Source organism: Octopus sinensis, linkage group LG26 (genome assembly GCF_006345805.1).
Source record: "Octopus sinensis linkage group LG26, ASM634580v1, whole genome shotgun sequence".
NCBI lineage: Eukaryota > Metazoa > Mollusca > Cephalopoda > Octopoda > Octopodidae > Octopus > Octopus sinensis.
Genome location: NC_043022.1, coordinates 17,840,180 through 17,859,353, shown reverse-complemented (window position 1 = coordinate 17,859,353; position 19,174 = coordinate 17,840,180). Strand labels below are relative to the sequence as shown.

The 19,174-nt window shown below is 39.0% G+C and overlaps 1 protein-coding gene across 9 annotated transcripts in view; it reads left to right on the top strand.

Moving 5' to 3' along the window:
* The window catches only part of LOC115224791 (rho guanine nucleotide exchange factor 26), a 122,255-nt gene that overhangs the window by 76,084 nt on the left and 26,997 nt on the right, over positions 1-19,174 (top strand). For 7 of the 9 annotated variants that reach the window (XM_036513814.1, XM_036513815.1, XM_029795710.2 and 4 more), the window contains 2 exons: positions 5,906-5,999; positions 17,890-18,238. In XM_036513814.1, coding sequence (XP_036369707.1) covers positions 5,906-5,999; positions 17,890-18,238 — 443 coding nt within the window. The remainder of the gene's footprint in view (positions 1-5,905; positions 6,000-17,889; positions 18,239-19,174) is intronic. The other 2 variants (XM_036513819.1, XM_036513820.1) reach the window with 1 other exon arrangement.

The following is a 19,174-nucleotide window of genomic DNA, read 5'->3' as shown; positions in this document are numbered from 1 at the left end:
GGCGACGGCGGCCTTGAATGCACCTCACAACATTCTGCTCTCACCCTCTCCTGGCCCCTCCCCTCCAAATGCTGACAACAAGAGAAACAGTTGCAGTGGCTGTACTTTAGGGGTGATGCATCTTAGGGGGTGCAGTTACGGGGGTCTCCTTGTGTGACAGTTTTAGTGAGGGAGGAAGGAAGAGGAGGAAGTGAGAGTGGTTGCAGAAAGAGAAATGGTGAAAGAGGTGGGGAGTGGGGGAGAGGAAGGTTGCTGTTATGTAACCCCAGATCAGCCCCCACCCCATTCAACACACCTATGATCAAAAGCAACCCAGCTGTGACCATTCTGTCATGTGTCCATCATGTCCTTCCATTTTCTAAGTTTAAGTGTGATTTAAGAGTAATTTAACTGTTATTTTTAACAGGTATGGCTGTGAAGGTAAGAAGCTTGCTTCCCAACCACATGGTTCTGGGTTCAGTCTCACTGCATGGCATCTTGGGCAAGTGTTTTCTACCACAGCCTTGGGCTGATAAACTGAAAGAAGCCTGTTGTGTGTGTGTGTCCCTTCAGTACTTGACAACTGGTGTTGGTGTGTTTACATCCTTGTAACTTAGCAGTTTGATCAAAGAGATGAATGCAATGAGTACCGGGCTTTAAAAAGCATTGATGCACTAAAACTGGAAAGAATCTGAGCAAAATCAAAAGGGGCTAATTTTGTGAAGGAATTTCACTCAATCCATCCAAAATTAGCCCTGGGGTCAATTCATTGGACTAAAAAATTCGTCAAGGCAGTGCTCCAGCATGGCCATAGTCTAATGACTGGAACAAGTAAAAGGTCAAGGCTTCCTCATTGGCTTAATTGGCTGTTTAGGTTGATGGATCAGTAAAAAGCTTCACCCTCCCCTTCTTTCTCTCTCCCTCTCTCTCCCTCTCAATGATGTTGGAGGCAATGATGATGATTCATATGTGTAAATTTTTTTTTATACCTATGATGGTGATGCTGGTGATGGTGGTCAGTGGATGATAAAGTTATTTACACATTAAAAGAAACTGAGAAAAAAATGGTGTCTGGTGTCTGTTTATTGAATGTCTGACTCACCCAATTTTCTTCAGATATTAACCCCCCCCCCATCCATTCTGTAAAGAACAGCCAGCCATCAGGTTATTTACCTCTGACAATCTAATCACTGCTGGTGTTTCTTATCATCATCATCATCATCATTAATATTTTTATCATCATCATCAGCATCATTATTATTACCTTGATCTGTAGGGAGACACTCCACTCTACAGCTGCAAGTTCAACTCTCTCCTACCACCACCACCACATCACTGTCATCATTCAGTGACATTTAAATAATGACAGACAGACAGATGCTGACATGTTGACATGTTCTTTGTGATTGCCATCTTTCTGTTCATGAAGAATCCAGTTACCAAACTCAGGTCCCATTCTCAGTTCTTCAGAAATGGTAACAGACAGTAAATAATGAGTTAAAGTCTTTCAGTAAACTTTCAAAAGTGGTCTAAGTTTCTCTTGTTCTGACTTGTTCTTCATCAAACAACAAAGAAGACCAACATCAAAGAGAAAATGAAGTGTCCTTCTTAAAACTTTTGCAACCCTCATTGGCACTTTGGCTCCCCACCATGCCATTCCAGTATATTTTTACATCAATGGTAGCACAGTACCACTGTTTGAATTCATAAAATCTGTAATATCTCATATACGCCTTAGTGTAGTTGCGATGGGTTATTTAATATCAATCATTATCGATGTGTGGGGATCTGCAATGACAAAGAATAGACCCAACATTTTCTTTGTGTGTCATAAAAGGCAACTAAAAGAGGTTGAGGCAGCATTTGCACTCCAACCTCATAAAAAACCCTCACCAACAATGATTACTCCAAACAGACCCATAAGTTGGAGGGTTGTCACATCAGTGGTGCAGAGGTGTAATCCACCAGGAGGAGGAGGGACTCACAACAAATGGTGGATGCAGTAACATGCTGTTACAGCACATGCCCCGTACTACTACTATTGAGGACCTTTGAAATTGTAAAAAGCAACATTCAAACGTGATTATTACCAGTGTTTACGGCATGTGAAAAACATTTGAGCGAGGCCGTTGCCAGTACCGCTTGACTGGGCCTCATGCTGGTGGCACATAAAAGCACCAATTACACTCTCAAAATGGTTGGTGTTAGGAAGGGCATCCAGCTATAGAAACTCTGCCAGATCAGATTGGAGCCTGGTGCAGCCATCTGGTTCGCCAGACCTCAGTCAAACTGTCTAACCCATGCTAGCATGGAAAGCAGACGTTAAACGATGATGATGATGATATAAATATATGTATATTCTCATGATTTTTGCCTGTGCACATGTGAGGATGTATGAAAGTCATAAGCGTCTACAGAAGCACTCCTCAAAAGTCTGGGTGTGCCAAGAAGACTATGTTTATGGACGAATATATAAAGTATGTATGCTATAAATCCACCAGAGTATATAGGATTTGGTTTATATTTATATTTTCTAGCAGTGTATAAACAGTTTTGCACACATGTTTAAGCAATTATGTGTGTTCATAATGTTTCATTATTCACATGGGTACATATTGTCAATGTTCATATTATATATATATATATATATATATATATATATATATATATGATGATGATGATATATATAAATAGATAGATGGATGAGGGACTATTTTAATATCTTATGCATATGCATTCACAAGGGTATAGAATATGAAAACTACATTGGCATATAATAATATGTTTATGTTGTTGTAGAAGGAAATATAAACGGTTTTGCACACATTGTTATGTTTTAATGAATGTGTGTGTGTGTGTGTGTGTGTGTATAAGAGCGTGTGTCTGGTTTTACATTCATTTGCATTGCATGCACCCATTTGCATGTATCTAGCTGTCCATGCATAAATGTGTGTGTGAATGTATTTGTAGAAATGAATATTTTTTGTATGGATAAATGTATGTATGTGTACACATACATTTATGTGTCTATGTATTTATATATGAATATTTGTGTGTATGTGTGGATATATATGTGTATATATTTGCGTGTATATAAAAGGCGGTGCTCCAGCATGACCACAGTCAGATGACTGAAACAAATAAAAGAATGTATGTATATCTTTTACTTGTTTCAGTCATTGGATTATGGCCATGTTGGGGCACCATTTTGAAGTAGTTTAGTTGAACAAATTGGCCCCAGTCCTTTTTTAAAGCCTGATACTTATTCTATCAGTCTCTTTTGTCAAACTGCTAAGTCATGGGGACATAAGCACACCAACACCAGATGCCAAGTAGTGATGGGGAACAAACACAGACACAAAGACATTTACATGCCCACATCTGTATACATAGGTGTGTGTGTGTTGCCAGTGCCATGTAAATGGCACTTGTGCCAGTGGCGCAAGAAAAGCACCCACTACACTCTCAGAGTGGTTGGCATTAGGAAGGGCATCCAGCTGTAGAAACCATGCCAAATCAGCATGGATAACAAACATTAAATGATGATGATGTGTGTGTGTGTGTGTATATATAAATGTATGTATGTGTGTGTATATGACAGGCTTCTCACAGTTTTTGTCTACCAAATCCACTCATAAGGTTTTGGTTGTCGAGAGCCTATAATAGAAGACACTTGCCCAAGGTTCCATGCAATGAGACTGAACCCGGAACCATGTGTTTGGGAAGCAAACTTCTAACCACACAGCCACACATGCTCCTTTATATATATATATAAAATTTTATGTGCACTTTTCCATGCTGTCATGTGTCGGATGTTTCATCGCAACCCAGGTCCTGCTTCTCTGTTTAAAAGACTGGATATTTGAAATGTCAATTGTCTTGGTTTCTACTGTTGGATGCCTTTCCTGTCACCAACCACTTGATAGAGAAGGCTGCATGGATATCCTCATAGAACTAACACTGGAGAGGTTGAATAGACCTCAGTGAGATGGGATGTAAGGGACCTCATAGCCCTACACTTTCTCTGCTCCTTTATCAATCTGTATTGGGTGCAGTTCCATGGCACCAGCATCAAAGATGTACACCAGCATAGGATGTGGGGTGTCTTGTATGCAGTAAATGTAGGAAAAACTCTGTAATATAAGGGGTGTAGACTGAGGATGGGGAATGGAGAGTTGAGAGGTGGGAGCTAGGGGTGTAAGTTTAGGGGGTATTCAGTAATCAAGGGTATGTACTTTAGTGAGAGAGAAAGAGGGAGAGAGTAAGGCCAGAATGAGTGGAGGTGCAAGAATATAATGAGAAAAAAGATAAGGGTATCTCTGGGGATTGGCAGTAGTGGGGGTGGACAAAGCTAAGGATAGAGGGGGAAACAAGAAAGATAGGATTGGCAGGGTCCAAAAATACAGGTGTGTGTGTGTGTCGAAAATTTTAACTGAGAAGTTTCTCAAATATGAAAATAGATCCCCTATTATCTCTGTAATTTTCCTGGAGCTCCTATTGTGTTCCTCTGAACCTGTCAAACCTCATCTGGCTACGTGTGTGGTGTGTGTGTGTGTGTGTGCTGGTTCATCAAACTCCAACATAATTAAATCTTCACATTATATTTTTGTGTTTTAACAATTTCACCACTTTACATATCACAAGTGCTTTCATGTTTTATAACAATCTTCTGGTGAACATTTTTGCCTCACATTTAACAATTGGAGTGAAATGATTAAATTTTCCCTTCAGATACCTCCTGAGGGGCTCTGGCAGACTGAAGCTTCCAAACCTTAATTTAACCAATCAGTGTGTGGCTTAGAGTTCAACCCCAGCCATTTCCAGCTCTGTCACTCTTGTAGCGTTCCTTATATATTTTCCTCTATTTTAAATCTCTCCACTTCCAAATATTATCCATTCCGTCCGAACTCTTCTCTTTCCTTTTTCTCCATTAACAATCTCTCTAAACCAATTTTTTTCTCTTTTTGTTCTCTTGAATTTTTCTCTAAATATTTTAGTTTTCCTCTCACTGATGTTTAAAAAACTTCCTTACTTTTTGCTATTTTTAGTCGTTCAGCATTGGATTTTTGGTGTATGTGTATTTTTACGATATACATATGTATGTATGTATATACACGTGGTGTATATTTCCGTGTATTTGTATACATGTTATATAAATTGTTATACATTTCTAAATACCCACTTCCAGCATTACTGCCCCACCCCAGCCCACAGCCTCTACCCTGCTGTTGAGAGACATGTTATACAATTAGACACTCACATCTCTCTCATTCCTTTTTCTTTATTTTTCTTCTCTCTCTCTCTCTCTCTCTCTCTCTCTCTCTCTCTCCTTCCTTTTACACTTTTTTCTTTACTTTTGTTGCTCTTGTTTCTGTTGTTGCATCTTCAATTCCATCTTTTATTTCGTCTCCTTCTTTATCCTCCACACACACACACACTCTCTCTATCTATCTGAAAGAAGTAAAAGATGATGATGATGTCCCTTACTATCTCTGTTGATCTCTCTCCTCCTCCTCTTACTCTCCATTTTCAATCTTATCCTTTTCCTCATCTCTCTCTCTCCTCCCCCTTCTGTGTGTTCAATCTTTCCCCGGCTTCCCACATTCACTTTTCTCTTTTATCTCTCATCACCCGCCCCTCTGCCCCCTCTCTCTCTCTCTCATCAAACTCCCCTTCTCTCCTTCCACTACTCTCATCTCTCTCTCTCTGTTCTTTACCTATCTTTCTTATCTCCTCTCTCACACCACCAACAGCAACATCAACCATTATGCCATTACATCTCCACTCACTTCTTTCTCTCTCTCCCTCTCTGTCTCACTCTCTCTTTCTCTACCTAACTCTCACTCACTCTCCATCCCTCAGCTTCCCTCCATTCTCTCTTTATTCTATCCCTCCACTCACTCTCTCTCTCTCCCTCTATTTTCAGGTTAAGCACACTAATAGAGTTGATGATGACGATGATGATGATGATGATTTCTATGAGTCCATTGATGCTCCTTTGAAATCGGCAACAAAATCAGGTAAGTTTTATTCACATCACAAATATTTCTCTTCGTTTCAGTTCCATTCCAACTTAACATTTATCTTCTTTGAAATAATCTTCTTTCTTTTCTCTGGAATTTAGCTATTCACATTATTATTATCATTATTATTATTATTATTATTGTTTTCATCATTATTATTATTATTACTACTACTACTACTTTGGTGGTGAGCTGGCTGAATCGTTAGCGTACCAAGCTAAATGCCTAACGGTATTTCGTCCATCGTTATGTTCTGAGCCCAAATTCTGCCAAGGTCAACTTTGGCTTTCATCCCTTCCAGGGGCAATAAAATAAGTACTAGTTGTGCACTGGTGTCAATGTAATCAACTTATCTCCTCCTTTGAAATTGCTGGCCTTGTGCCACAATTTGAAATCATTATTATTATTATGTTATGTCAAAGTCAACTTTCTTTAACATTCTTCTGTTGAAGTGCCAGTCCTGGGTCTCTTATTATTGACTGCTCCCTTCGTCCAATTTGAGACCCTGTGTCTATGTAAGAAACAGCAAGTTCAAATCTTGGCATAAGGTTAGCAAATTTAAGGGGAGTGGGTGTCAGCCATTGACTCCTGGATGTGACAGGAATTTTATTTTTACAATCCTGAAAGAATAAAACAGAGTTGACCCTGGCAGAATTTGAACTTAGAACATAAGATTGAAAGAAATGCCATTATGTATAAGAGAAAAAAAAAACAACAAACACAGTACAATACCAGAAAGAGTTTGCACACCCCCAACTGCACAAACGCTGCACACACCGCAGCAAGATGGAGATGTAGCATGGGATGCTGTAGAAATTTACCTCAAACTACCAAACAGTAATAATAATAATAATAATGATACCAGTATTGATTTGTTGCTGTTATTGTTAATAATTCATTGAGTGTTTATTACAATTTTACAAAATTCTTTAAATATTCTTCTAGAATTCTGTAGATGAAGGAATTCAGTTGAAGAATTCATCAGATAAAGCTGCAGCATCTCTGAGAGATTATCAGGAATTTCCACAACAGATCCAACTAAAGCCAACATTTAATCCAATAATCATTATTTTAATGTTGTCATTAGAAACATTTTACTAATTAATAAGATGTTTTTGAGATATGATTTCAGTATTCATTTTTACAGACAGTTTTACCAGCAGAAGTGTGTGTGTATGTGTGTATATTATGCCTTTCTCTGTGTGTGCATGCCTGTCTGTGTGTGTATACGTATGCCTGTCTATGTACATATATCAGTGTGTGTGTGTGTGTGTGTGTATCAGTATGTTTCTTTCTTTGTGTGTGTCTGTGTTTCTTTTGCTGTTTTGTTACTTTCCTTAAGGTTGTTACTATAAAACAGTGGTAAAGTTGTTGACCCTTTTATTAAAAGCCCCACATGTCCAGATAAAAAAAAAATCTAAACATTCCCAAATGGTTTCCTGTTGTTTAAACACTGAGTTTCACCGTTGCTTGGTCCAGACCATGCAACAGCAATCACCCATTGGTGTTCCTTTTGTAACACCTCACCCCTCAATGTCGTCACTTCCTCCATTGGTCAACTAACACAGAACAAATGCTGGACAATGCCAGGCTTTCTCACCAGACACTCCACATGGCACACGTTGCAATGGTTTTCTTTGTGTCACACATCATCGATATCTTGTCTCTCCCTTGTCATTGTGGTGGGAATACATAAGAGTGTGAAGGCATGTTGGCTTAGTGGTTAGGGTGTCCAGCACTCAGTTGTAAGGTCACAGGTTCAATTCCTGGCAGTGCATTGTGTCTTTGAGAAGACACTTTATTTCACATTGTTCCAGTCTCCCCTCTGCTGGCAAAAAGGAGTTGTACCAGTAATTCAAAGGAGAGCCAGCTTTGTCACATTCTGTGTCACACTGAATCTCCCTGACGACTACATTAAGGATACACATGTCTGTGGAGTACTCAGCCACTTGCACATTAATTTCACAAGCAGGCTGTTCTGTTGATCGGATCAACTGGAACACTCCTCACCATAACTGGCAGAGTGCCAATATATTAAGTGGATATATGTAAACAAGTGTTCATACCATTTGTGTATAAATAAAGATGGGAAAATGAGATAACAATTCTGTTTGGCTGGCAATCATGAGTCCCAAGTTCAATCTCAACCACAACCTTGTTAAATAAGATTTGGCAAATATGTTCCCCAGGGGTTGCTGTTAATCATTTGGCTGTGTAAAACCTCTGTGGCTTATGTTTACTGATTCAGTCAAACACTCACCATTCGCTAGACAACAACCAATCTCTACATGGTCACTTGCTGTGCTAGAAATAGTAGCAAGTTTCCTTGCTACTTTAAAATAAAATGGAACATAGTGGATAATGTAGTCCTAGGTACACAATCCCTGGGTGGGGGAAAGAAACTACAATAGAAATAAAATGGTTGGAGGGATTTGATCAAAAGCAGACCTGAGATTCAACAACAACAAGTTATTTACTTTTTCCTTTCAATTCTTTTCCAAAATCTTGCTTTATCATTGTTTGACGAAAGAAAATCCTTTTTTTTTTTTTAACTGTTTCTTTCATGATAAACATCAACCAAATCAAACCAACCAACGTCTCATGTTTTGCTACTTCAACAGCATTCTAGTTTCATTTTCTTTTATTAATAATAATAATAATAATAATAATAATAATAATAATAATAATAATAATCATTTCTACTATAGGCACAAGGCCTGAAATTTTGGGGGAGGGGTTCAGTTGATTACATCAACCCCAGTGCACTTATTTTATTGACCCCAAAAGGATGAAAGGCAAAGTCGACCTCGGCAGAATTTGAACTCAGAACATAAGGGAGGACGAAATACCTATTTCTTTACTACCCACAAGGGGCTAAACACAGAGAGGACAAACGGGTTAAGTCGATTAAATCGACCCAGTGCGTAACTGGTACTTAATTTATCGACCCCAAAAGGATGAAAAGCTAAGTCGACGGCAGAATTGAACTCAGAACGTAGCGGCAGACGCAATACTGCTAAGCATTTCGCCCGGCGTGCTAACGTTTCTGCCAGCTCAATGAAATACCACCAAGTGTTCTGCCCAGCTTGCCAATAATAATAATCCTTTGTTGGGAGGGCCTACTCAGTTGCATTGACCCCAGTGTTTCACTGGTATTTGACTCTGAAAAGATGAAAAGCAAAGTTGACCTCAGCAGAATTTGAACTCAGAACGTAAAGATATGGAGGAAATGCCACTCAGCATTCCACCAATCACTGCTTTAATTAATAATTTCAAATTTTGCCACAGGGCAGCCATTTTTGGTGGGAGAAGTTGATTACATCGACCCCCCAATGTTTCACTGTTACTTAATTTATCTACCCCGAAAGGATGAAAGGCAAAGTCAACCATGGCAGAATTTGAACTCAGCAACAAGCAAAATACCACTAAGCATTTTGTCCAGTGCACTAATGACTAATAATGATAATAATAATTGGCAATATCTTTAGAATGTCAGAAAAAGTACCTTGCCATTATTGGTTCCTTCTCCATGTCCTTAGTTCTGATCCTGTCATGGTCAACTTTATTTTTCATCCCTTTTAGGGATTGATATGATAAAGTACCAGTCAAGCATTCATGTTGATTGTATCAACAAGCCATCTCCATATTAAAACTGCTGGCCTTGTGCCAAGATTTGAAACCATTATTATTATTATGCCATTTTTCCCTTGAAACAATCTAAATTTTATGTTTATAAACTTTCAAAGAATTTCAACTATGCTATATTGTTTTTGTTTCTTTGAAATCCTCTTCCTTAGACCAGAATAACTTGTGATGTTTTTTTTGTTTTTTGGATCCAATGTTCTTTCTACAGAGAAATGTTGTTTTATCAAATATTCTTTTTATTAATTTGTTTTCATGCTCTCTCTTTCTCTCTCTCTCTCTCACACACACGCACACACACACACACACACACACACAATATACTGTGGTACATAACATTTGATCATAGGTCTGCTTTGATCAGAGCAGACTCAGGGCTAAACAACAGCAACAACAAAACGAACATTGTGTTCCATGTTTGAAGCCAACTTCACTTGTGGCTGTTCCCATGACAACAACCCAGTTCAGTATTGGGAAGGGCATTCAGCCACAGAGACCCTATCAAAACTGGGACATTGAAGTGTGATGAAATCCTCCAATTCACCATTTTCTGTGGCCCAGTGACAGCACAATATCTAGGCTGTCTCCATGTCAGAGGTTTATTTCTTCTGAGTTTAATGAAACTATTTGATAAAAATCCTTTCTTGGGTTGGCACAAGGCCTGAAATTTGGTGGGGAGAGGGTGAGTCGATTACATCGAGCCCCAGTGTATAACTGGTACTTATTTCATTGACCCTGAAAGGATGAAAAGCAATGTTGACCTCGGTGGAATTTGAACTCAGAATGTGAGGTTTCAAGAAATATGCTAAGCATTTTATTCAGTGTAACAATTCTGCCGGTTCACCACCTTCTGCCAGTTCACCACCTTCACCCCCACCCCACTAACAACAACAACAACAAATTATCAAAAAAGCCTTGACATGGTCATGCAACCTGCTAAAAATAGCAGCCAAAATTCCCTGGACCCACACCTTACTGTGTTAAGAGGGGACAGTTCTAAGATGATGTTAAATAATTTATTAAATAATATGATGTTTGTGAGAAAAGATGAGATGGTCGTGGTTAGAATGCTTGTGATTGGTTTGCACAATCAGGACTGACCTTGGGCTAAAACAACAACCACCAAATGTTTTATGAAAGCTACAGAGGGATCAGTTTATGAGGGATCAGTTCCCTGAGCAGGAGGGGAGGGGACAATGCTTTGTTTATGGTATAGTCACCATGTAGCAACAGTAGTAGTAGTAGGAGGAGGAAATGAATGGTTTAGTATCCACCCCCGCCCCCTAGTCCTCAAACCCTTTTTCTCTTCTCCCCCCCCCCATTATCATCAATGCTCTGCACCTGCTCAGCTGATTCTTCATCAAGTTGTAACCTGGCAGATGTTAAAGCAGGTTGGGGGAGGGGGCAGTAAATTAGCAGAATAATTAGCGTCACAGTCATTGTTATTACTTCATTAAGGAGTTCATTAAATCCGTAATCTTTACATTTAATTCCCTCAGAACCCATCAGAATATAATATGACACCATTACCGCACAGTTTGTACTTTAACAGCTGACACCAGTTGTTTAGAGTACCCAACACACACTTTCAACCCCTGCTAATTTCAAATAACCGGCTAAAACTCAGAGTATGCAAATTAGCGGCCCCAGCTTTCTGTAATTGCTGAGTTTGGAAACAGACTGGCCGCTTATTTCTCTGTGAGTGTTCAAATTAATGTCGATGCCTGCAATGAGAATTCAGTAACATTTGAAAATTAAGGTTGGTCATAGTTTTTCCTGTCTCTGGAGAAACAGCTAAATGATCCCTGTTTATAAATGGCATTCGACTGGTTGGTCACATCTGGACACACCATTCCCAGTCTTCTTCTCTCATGTGATGTCCTTGTTCATTGTTGACAATGTCAGACAAATATGCCTATTAATGGTGAACTCTACACACCTTAAATGTTATCAATGCTGTTTAATTTATGCCATAACGAGATTACATAACGATCACACAACAGGCTTCTGGCTGTTTTGTGATTGTCACAGTTTTGTGTTTCCTGCTGTCTCTTTCGTTTTATTGTCATCCAACAAATTGTGACAGACTTGTTTCTTAAACATTTGTATTCAGACAAACAGGTGGTGTGGCTTTGCCTGATGTAGTCCAAGATATGTAAACACCAATGGAGGGCATGGGGGGGGTCACACTTGGAACATTTTTTTATTACAAAGTCTGCTTGTTCACAGCTGACCTTGGGTTAAATGACAACAACAACAACCTACAGATTCTAAACAAAACACAAAAGAACAAAACAAAAAAAAAATTAATTCTTTTATTGTTTTCCTTTTTTTTTTCCTTTTCACAATTTTTTTGTTTTTATTTTTCATGTTTTTACCATTTCTTCAGTGAATTTTCAGCAGTTCTTGAAATTACAAGGAATGTGGTGCAAGTGAATTCAAAGACCTAGTCTTCTTCAAACTCATCGTGCAGATGATGGTGATAATATTAATAATAATAATTGAATTTCCAAAATGAAAACAAAAAAGACTTTCCCTAATTTCTTTGCAGTGTTACGTTGAAAAGGGTCCAGTGAGTGCTGGAGATGAGAGAGAATAGGGATCAGCTTGGATCATGATGGAGTTGAAGTGAGGGGGGTCATATTCCTTTGTACCCTGTAATGGGGGTATTGTACCCTGCATCAAGGGGGTGGATAGGGAAACTCTGAACATTGGCACGATTTTGAAGGAAAGGGGATCAGTTGACACCACCCCCATCATTTCACTGGTATTTACATGACTGGGAGGATGAAAAGCAAAGTGAGCTATGATGGGATTTGAACTCAGTATGTAGAGAGCCACAGATAATAATGGCTTCGAATTTTGGCACAAGGCCAGCAATTTCAGGGGAGGGGTAAGTTGATTAGATCAACCCCAGTGCTCAGCTGGTATTTATTTTATCAACCCTGAAAGGATAAAAAGCAAAGTCAACTTCAGTGGAATTTGAGCTCAGAATGTAAAGACAGAGAAAATGCTTCAAAGCATTTCCCCCTAAAGTCCTAATGGTTCTGCCAGCTCACCACCCGAGGGCCACTGATGGTAATATCAAACTCAGACACAAGTCCACCAATCCCTGGGATTGGGGTATTGGGGATTAACTCAACTCTAATCCTTTACTGGTACCTTATTGACTCAGGAAGGGTGATGGATAAACTCAGCTTTGATGGTATTTGAACCCTGATCACAAAAGGAGTTCACGAAATACTTCAGGATGTTTTGATTTCAGGTCTTTTATGCTTGTGCCATGGTGGTGGTGATGAATTGGCCCCCAGTATGTAACTGGTATTATCTTCTTCAAGTGTAGAGTTGGTGGAAGGAAAATGGAATGAGGTGTGAATAGCAGAATGAGAATGAATCAGATTATAAGAATGAAAGAATGAAAAGATCAATGAATGACTGAATGACAGAATGAGAAGGAGAGGTGGGGAGATGGAAGGAATAAAAATCTTTAAAAATAGAGAATGAAAATAAAGAAATAATGAAAGAAAACTACATGGAATACTTCACAAATGGAAAATGATTTTTTTAAAAATTGTTACTAAATTTGTGAAAGGGTGAGGGGGGAAGTAAGATACCTGTTTGTGTGTCCCCCCCCCCATTAAATATCTCTTTGTTTTCTACTTCAGCAGATGACAAATTTCTCAGAAGCAGTGAGTCATTTAACAGGAATAGTTCTGCTTTCTACACCATGTGTGTGTGTGTGTAGAGAGAGAGAGAAAGAGAGTGTATGGTATGTGTGTGAGGTGAGAGAGAAGGAAGAAGAGTGTATGTGGAGAGAAAGAAAGAGAGAGAGAGTGTGTGGGTGGGGGTGGGTGGTTGTAAAATGGAGAATGTCGTTAGAACATAAGATTGAAGAATGTTGTGAAAGTATTTGTTCCAACTCTGTGCATTCTGAGTTCAGATGATGCTGAGGTGAACTTTGTCATTTGTTTGAAACTGGTTGGCATCAAAAGGCTGTCTCCCTCTCCTGCAGGTTTTGGCTTTGGAACTGCAGAGACGGTGGAGAGTAGTGTCTAGCTTGAACTGGGTCACAGAAGAGCTGTGTCCGTATATGAAGACAACATCACCGTTATGGTGTTGGGCACTTTGGACATGATGAACACGGACAGTATGGAGGAGCAGACATCGCCTGGGGCCATTGGATAACTTTGTCCCTTGGCCTTTGGAGAAGCAAATCCATGTTGACCAGTGATGAATCCTGTCATTAGACTTAGTCTGGACCTCCAGGTGGACAGGAGCTGGGAAGAGGTGGTGGGAGTGGCCAGTCTCATTCAGAAGTGGGTCAGGAGAAAGTTGCCCCTTAAAGGTCAAGTGGGAATGATTGCTTTGATCACGTACTATTGCCTGATTGTCATATTTCATTCCAAGAAACCTCAAGCTAGAGTAGAGCACTGGCTTCCCTGATTCTTATGGGAAAAAAAGGTGGCTAGGGTAGAAAATCTTGCCCAAGGTATCAATCACATGGTAGGGTCAGACCTAAAACCATGCAATTTCAAAATGAATTTCTTAGAGCTGTGGCTCTCAACCAAGGTCCATATGGACCCTTGAGTTTCATATTAGATTTTTGGGGTCCACACAAGCAAAATTGTAAACCGGGGATCTACAATAGTATTTTCCAGGGTTCATAAAAAAAATTTTGCATTCGATGTATTTATTGCAAGAAAGAGCTGAGGTTGTTTCTCTGACGGCTTACAGGGTTCAACCTACACAAGTGAATGCAGGGAAAACAAAATAGGGGTCTGCCAGAATAAAGAAGTAATCAAAGAGGTCCATAGATGAAACAAATGGTTAAGTACCAGTGTCTTAGAGACTGGAATACTAGCCCTAAAGATCCCCCCACCTCCATCAATACTACTATCCCTTATAGACACCCATCTCTCACCTCTTCCATTCTGACCCTTTATACCTCTCTGACTCCTTGACCCCCATTTCTCTCCACCAACTCCCCACCTTCAGCTTTCTCTTTCTTTTGAAATTATTTACATTTATTCTTGTTTGTTTTTGTCCCTTTTTTTTTTTTGCTTTCTGTTATTGTTGTTGCATGTCTTGTTATTATTTGGGACCCCCTCCCCTCAAAGGTAAAGGATCAGCAGAATCAGTTGAGCACCAGAAAAAAAAAGTCCTTTACTGTATTAGTCCGGGTTTATTTGATGTGGCCACCCCTCACTAATATACACGGATACACATCTCCGTCCTGTCAGGTCCTTGGTTTGCAGAGATAAAGGACCAGAAACGATCAACTGTCTTCACTTATTGTCTTGATTCTAATCCAGCCATGACTAACACTACCTCTCATCCCTGAATGACGTACCCGTTACCTAATGGGGTTCCTTCTATATTGTTTCATTATTTCATCCACACCAAACTGTTGTTTTTTGTTTCATTTGTTTATATTTTATTAAATCTGTTGTTTTTATTGTTGTTGTTTTTCCTTTACTTTTACATATTTTTTATTCATTTCTTTTTTTTTTCGCTTCAAATATTTTTCCTGATTTTTTTTTTCTAATTTTATTTCAAAGTATTTTAGCTTCGTTGCATGCACTCTCACAAATGAGTTTTGCTTTTCTTATATGTGGATGTGTGTGTGTGTACCCAGATACACACACACACTGCATGACAGTTTCTTGCTTTATGTAATGGCAAATATTGAACTTTTGATGATAATTAGAAGAATTCCTTGATGATTTATATTAAATTGTGTATATGTGTATGTATATATATATATATATATATATATATATATATGTGTGTGTGTGTGTGTGTGTCCGTGTCCCCATTATTATTATTATTATTATTCAAAGCCGCTTGATTTGGCCTCATGTGACAAAGTTTCAAAGGCTTCCAGAAACCGAGTTTTTGGGTCTCAGTTAACTGACTGAAGAGATGCAAGAAGTCCAAAATGGCTACCAGGAACTTGGCTGCAATTACTCCAGGCTGGTCCCATAGTGTGGTTAGAAGTAAGATATTGGTACACATTGGCACTCCGTCTGCAAGTACCACTCATTTTTGCCAGCTGAGTGGACTGGGACAATGTGAAATAAAGTGCCTTGCTCAAAGGCACAACATGCCCCTGGGAATTGAACTCACAACCCTACAATCATGGGCCAAATATCCTTACCACCAAGCCATGCACCTTCACTCATATATATATATATATATATAATATATATATATATATATATATATATATATATGTATGTATGCATAGGTAGGGCTCACATTGCTTGTGGTCATTATTTTGGTAACTACAAGCATGAGGTTACCTGGTAGAATACTGTGAGGGATCACTTATGGATTAATTAGTTAATTAATTGATATTACATTCCTCCATTACAAAAGATAACACTTCCTCCATTACAAAGATAACACTTACTCCACAACTCTAATCATGGACGTACTTAAAGTTACTTAAAACAGACAGAAAAAAAAAAACTCCAATTGCTGTAATTATGATGAAAATATTTCTTTCTGTACAAAGTTTGTCCCAGAGAATTCATTAGAAGTGGAGAAATCAGGTTTAAAGTAATTGAACAGTGATATTTGATTGCAATTAAAATACTCTTTTACTTGTTTCAGTCATTTGACTGTGGTCATGCTGGAGCACCGCCTTTAGTCAGGCAAATTGACCCCAGGACTTATTCTTTGTAAGCGTAGTACTTATTCTATCGGTCTCTTTAGCCGAACTGCTAAGTTACAGAGATGTAAACATACCAGCATCGGTTGTCAAGCGATGTTGGGGGGACAAACACATAAACACACACACACATATATATATACGACAGGCTTCTTCCAGTTTCCGTCTACCAAGTCCACTCACAAGGCTTTGGTCGGCCTGAGGCTATAGTAGAAGGCACTTGCCCAAGGTGCCACGCAGTAGGACTGAACCTGGAACCATGTGGTTGGTAAGCAGTCTACTTACCACAAAATTCATTTAGTTAAATGTATAATTGCTGTTAAAGTACTGAGAGACTTGGAAATATAATCAAGCTACATACTGGAATAAAATGTTGAGTTTGCTTCCCAACCACGCAGTTCTGAGTTCAGTCCCACTGCTTGTTACCTTGGCCAAGTGCCTTCTGCTATAGCCTTGGGTTGACCAAAGCCTTGAGTGAATTTGGTTGACGGAAACTGAAAGAAGCCTGCTGCATATGTTTGTCCTTCACTGCCACTTGACAACTGGTATTGGTGTGATTACAGCCTTCATAACTTAACAGTTCAACAAAAGAGAATGATAGAATAAGTTCCAGGCTTTTCAAAAGCGTAACAAGTTCTGGGGTCAAGGTATTCGACTAAAATTCCTCAAGGCGGTTGCCCCCCCAGCAAGGCAACAGTCTAATAACTGAAACAAGTGAAAGAGGAAAAAATGATATTTAGTGAAATGGCATTGTTTAGGGTGTGGCACTCGCATTCATGAGATTGTGGTTTCAATTCCCAGACCTGGCAGTGCATTTTCATCTTGTATTGCTCTGCAATGTCTTCATCTGAGATGGGACAATGTGTCACAGGTGAAATGTTGAAGTGATCTGCTGAGACAAGATGACTTGATGGAGGTGGGGGGGGGCAACACAAACATCCTTTGATCACAATCTATAAACAGAATCACCTGTACAGGTTGTTCAGCAACAAATTGCTGAACACCTTTTGTCTGTCCTCTACAAGAGGCAAGTCCACCTAGTATATTCAGCCACAAAGCCATCACCCCAACCATTAGACATTATATTATCCATCAACAAACTCTTCTGGTTCCAGTAATTCTTTGTCAGTCATTTCTCAATAACGAAAACCATCCATTTCGATATTTCATTAATTTATTAAATAACTTCTGTTGTTGTTGTTTTTGAAATGGAATTCTTCAAACATCATTGGAAATTTATTTGCATGTTGTAGATAGTGTTACCTATGCTTCTCTCTCTCTCTCTCCCACTCTCCTAGCTCTTCCATGCTTTGATTCTTGAGACAGCCTTCTCTCCACTTCCCCCACCATTATCAAGGATCTTATTTTAAATTAACCCCATTTTCCCCCTCCATCTATTTTAGTGAAAAAAGATAAGTTTTTAGAAAGGTTATAAACTTTACAATAAAATTAAATACATTTGGAAGTTCATTTGTTGTTATTATTATTATTATTATTGTTATTATTATTATTATTATTATGTTATTTTTTTCCTTTTTTTTTTGTTTCGTTTTGCGAAATGTTCAAACCTAGATTCCTTCCCACAATGCACTAAGGCAAAACATTTAAGTTGGATGTCACTACAAGATTCCGGTAACTACAGTAATTCCTCTCAGTTGTTCAGCGAGGACTCCGTGCTTAGAAGAAAGAATGCAATAAAGAGGCAATCAACTCACTCCTTGCGGGAAATTAACCAAGTAAATTATATTGATTTCCCACCAGATTCAGCCATGAAAAAACGAGATGTCAGTGAAACGCCTCCACCGATTCCGCCAAGAGACAAAATACCAGAAGCCCCTCCGTTACCCCCCAGGAAACAAGAAGAGAGCCTCAGTTTGAAGACTGTCGTTCCACTTCCTATCCCATCGCCTAAAAATAACAGGTGAGTTTCAAAAATTGTAAAGAGTGTGTGTGTCTATGTTTGTATCTGCTTATTCACATATACGTATGTGAGGGTGTCATCGTCATCACTTTGACACTTTTCCATGTTTGCATCGCTCAGATGCAAGTACGTTGGGGCTGAAGATGGTCCCAAGTCTGGACAGTGTTCCACAACAGTGGTTAATGGTTCCACTGCAAAAGTGTGTGCTGTGATCTGTGAAATTCTTCACCTGACAAGGAATGGACTTTGCAGATGAATTGGCATCGAGAACACTTTGAACTGCATTTTTTAATAAGAAGAATTCTAGAAGTGTCGAGTTGCCACAAGAGAAGAATGTCTCCTTCTTCTTATGAGAGATGACTAAAGACAGAATGAAGTGCCAATCAGGCAGGGAGTGATTAATTAGTTAATTGTTTAGCATTCACATTACTCTGTTCAAATGTAATGCGTATTTATTCACTTTGGTTTAATCATGAATCATCTCATAGTTGCAAACAGTTTGATGATGTGATTATTTTTAGAATGACATTGTAGGGTAGGTGTGAGAAGCTGGATCTGGCCAGTTGGAACATAAAATGGGTAGAATATTTAAACTGGACCTAGCGGGTTTAAATGCTGAGGGTTAAATCATGGTGGACACAACAATAATGTTGTCACAAAACATTCAACCTGGTAGGAGGCTGTTAAATGATGAGGAAAACAGCGAAGTGGTGATGTTCATTATTGTCACTGCAGCCAAAAGAACATATCAGAGCTGTGAAAATGTGAGGCATCTGTTTTGATTGTAAAGGGCTCGTCTGTATGTCGGGTTTATTTCAGATGCTCAATAAAGGGTTTCATTTGGATGCCCAGAAAGAAGCACTGCATTCACAACAACAACACAAACCTGCAAATATGATGTCTCACGGGGTCACCAGGCCAAGATCCTGTGCATCC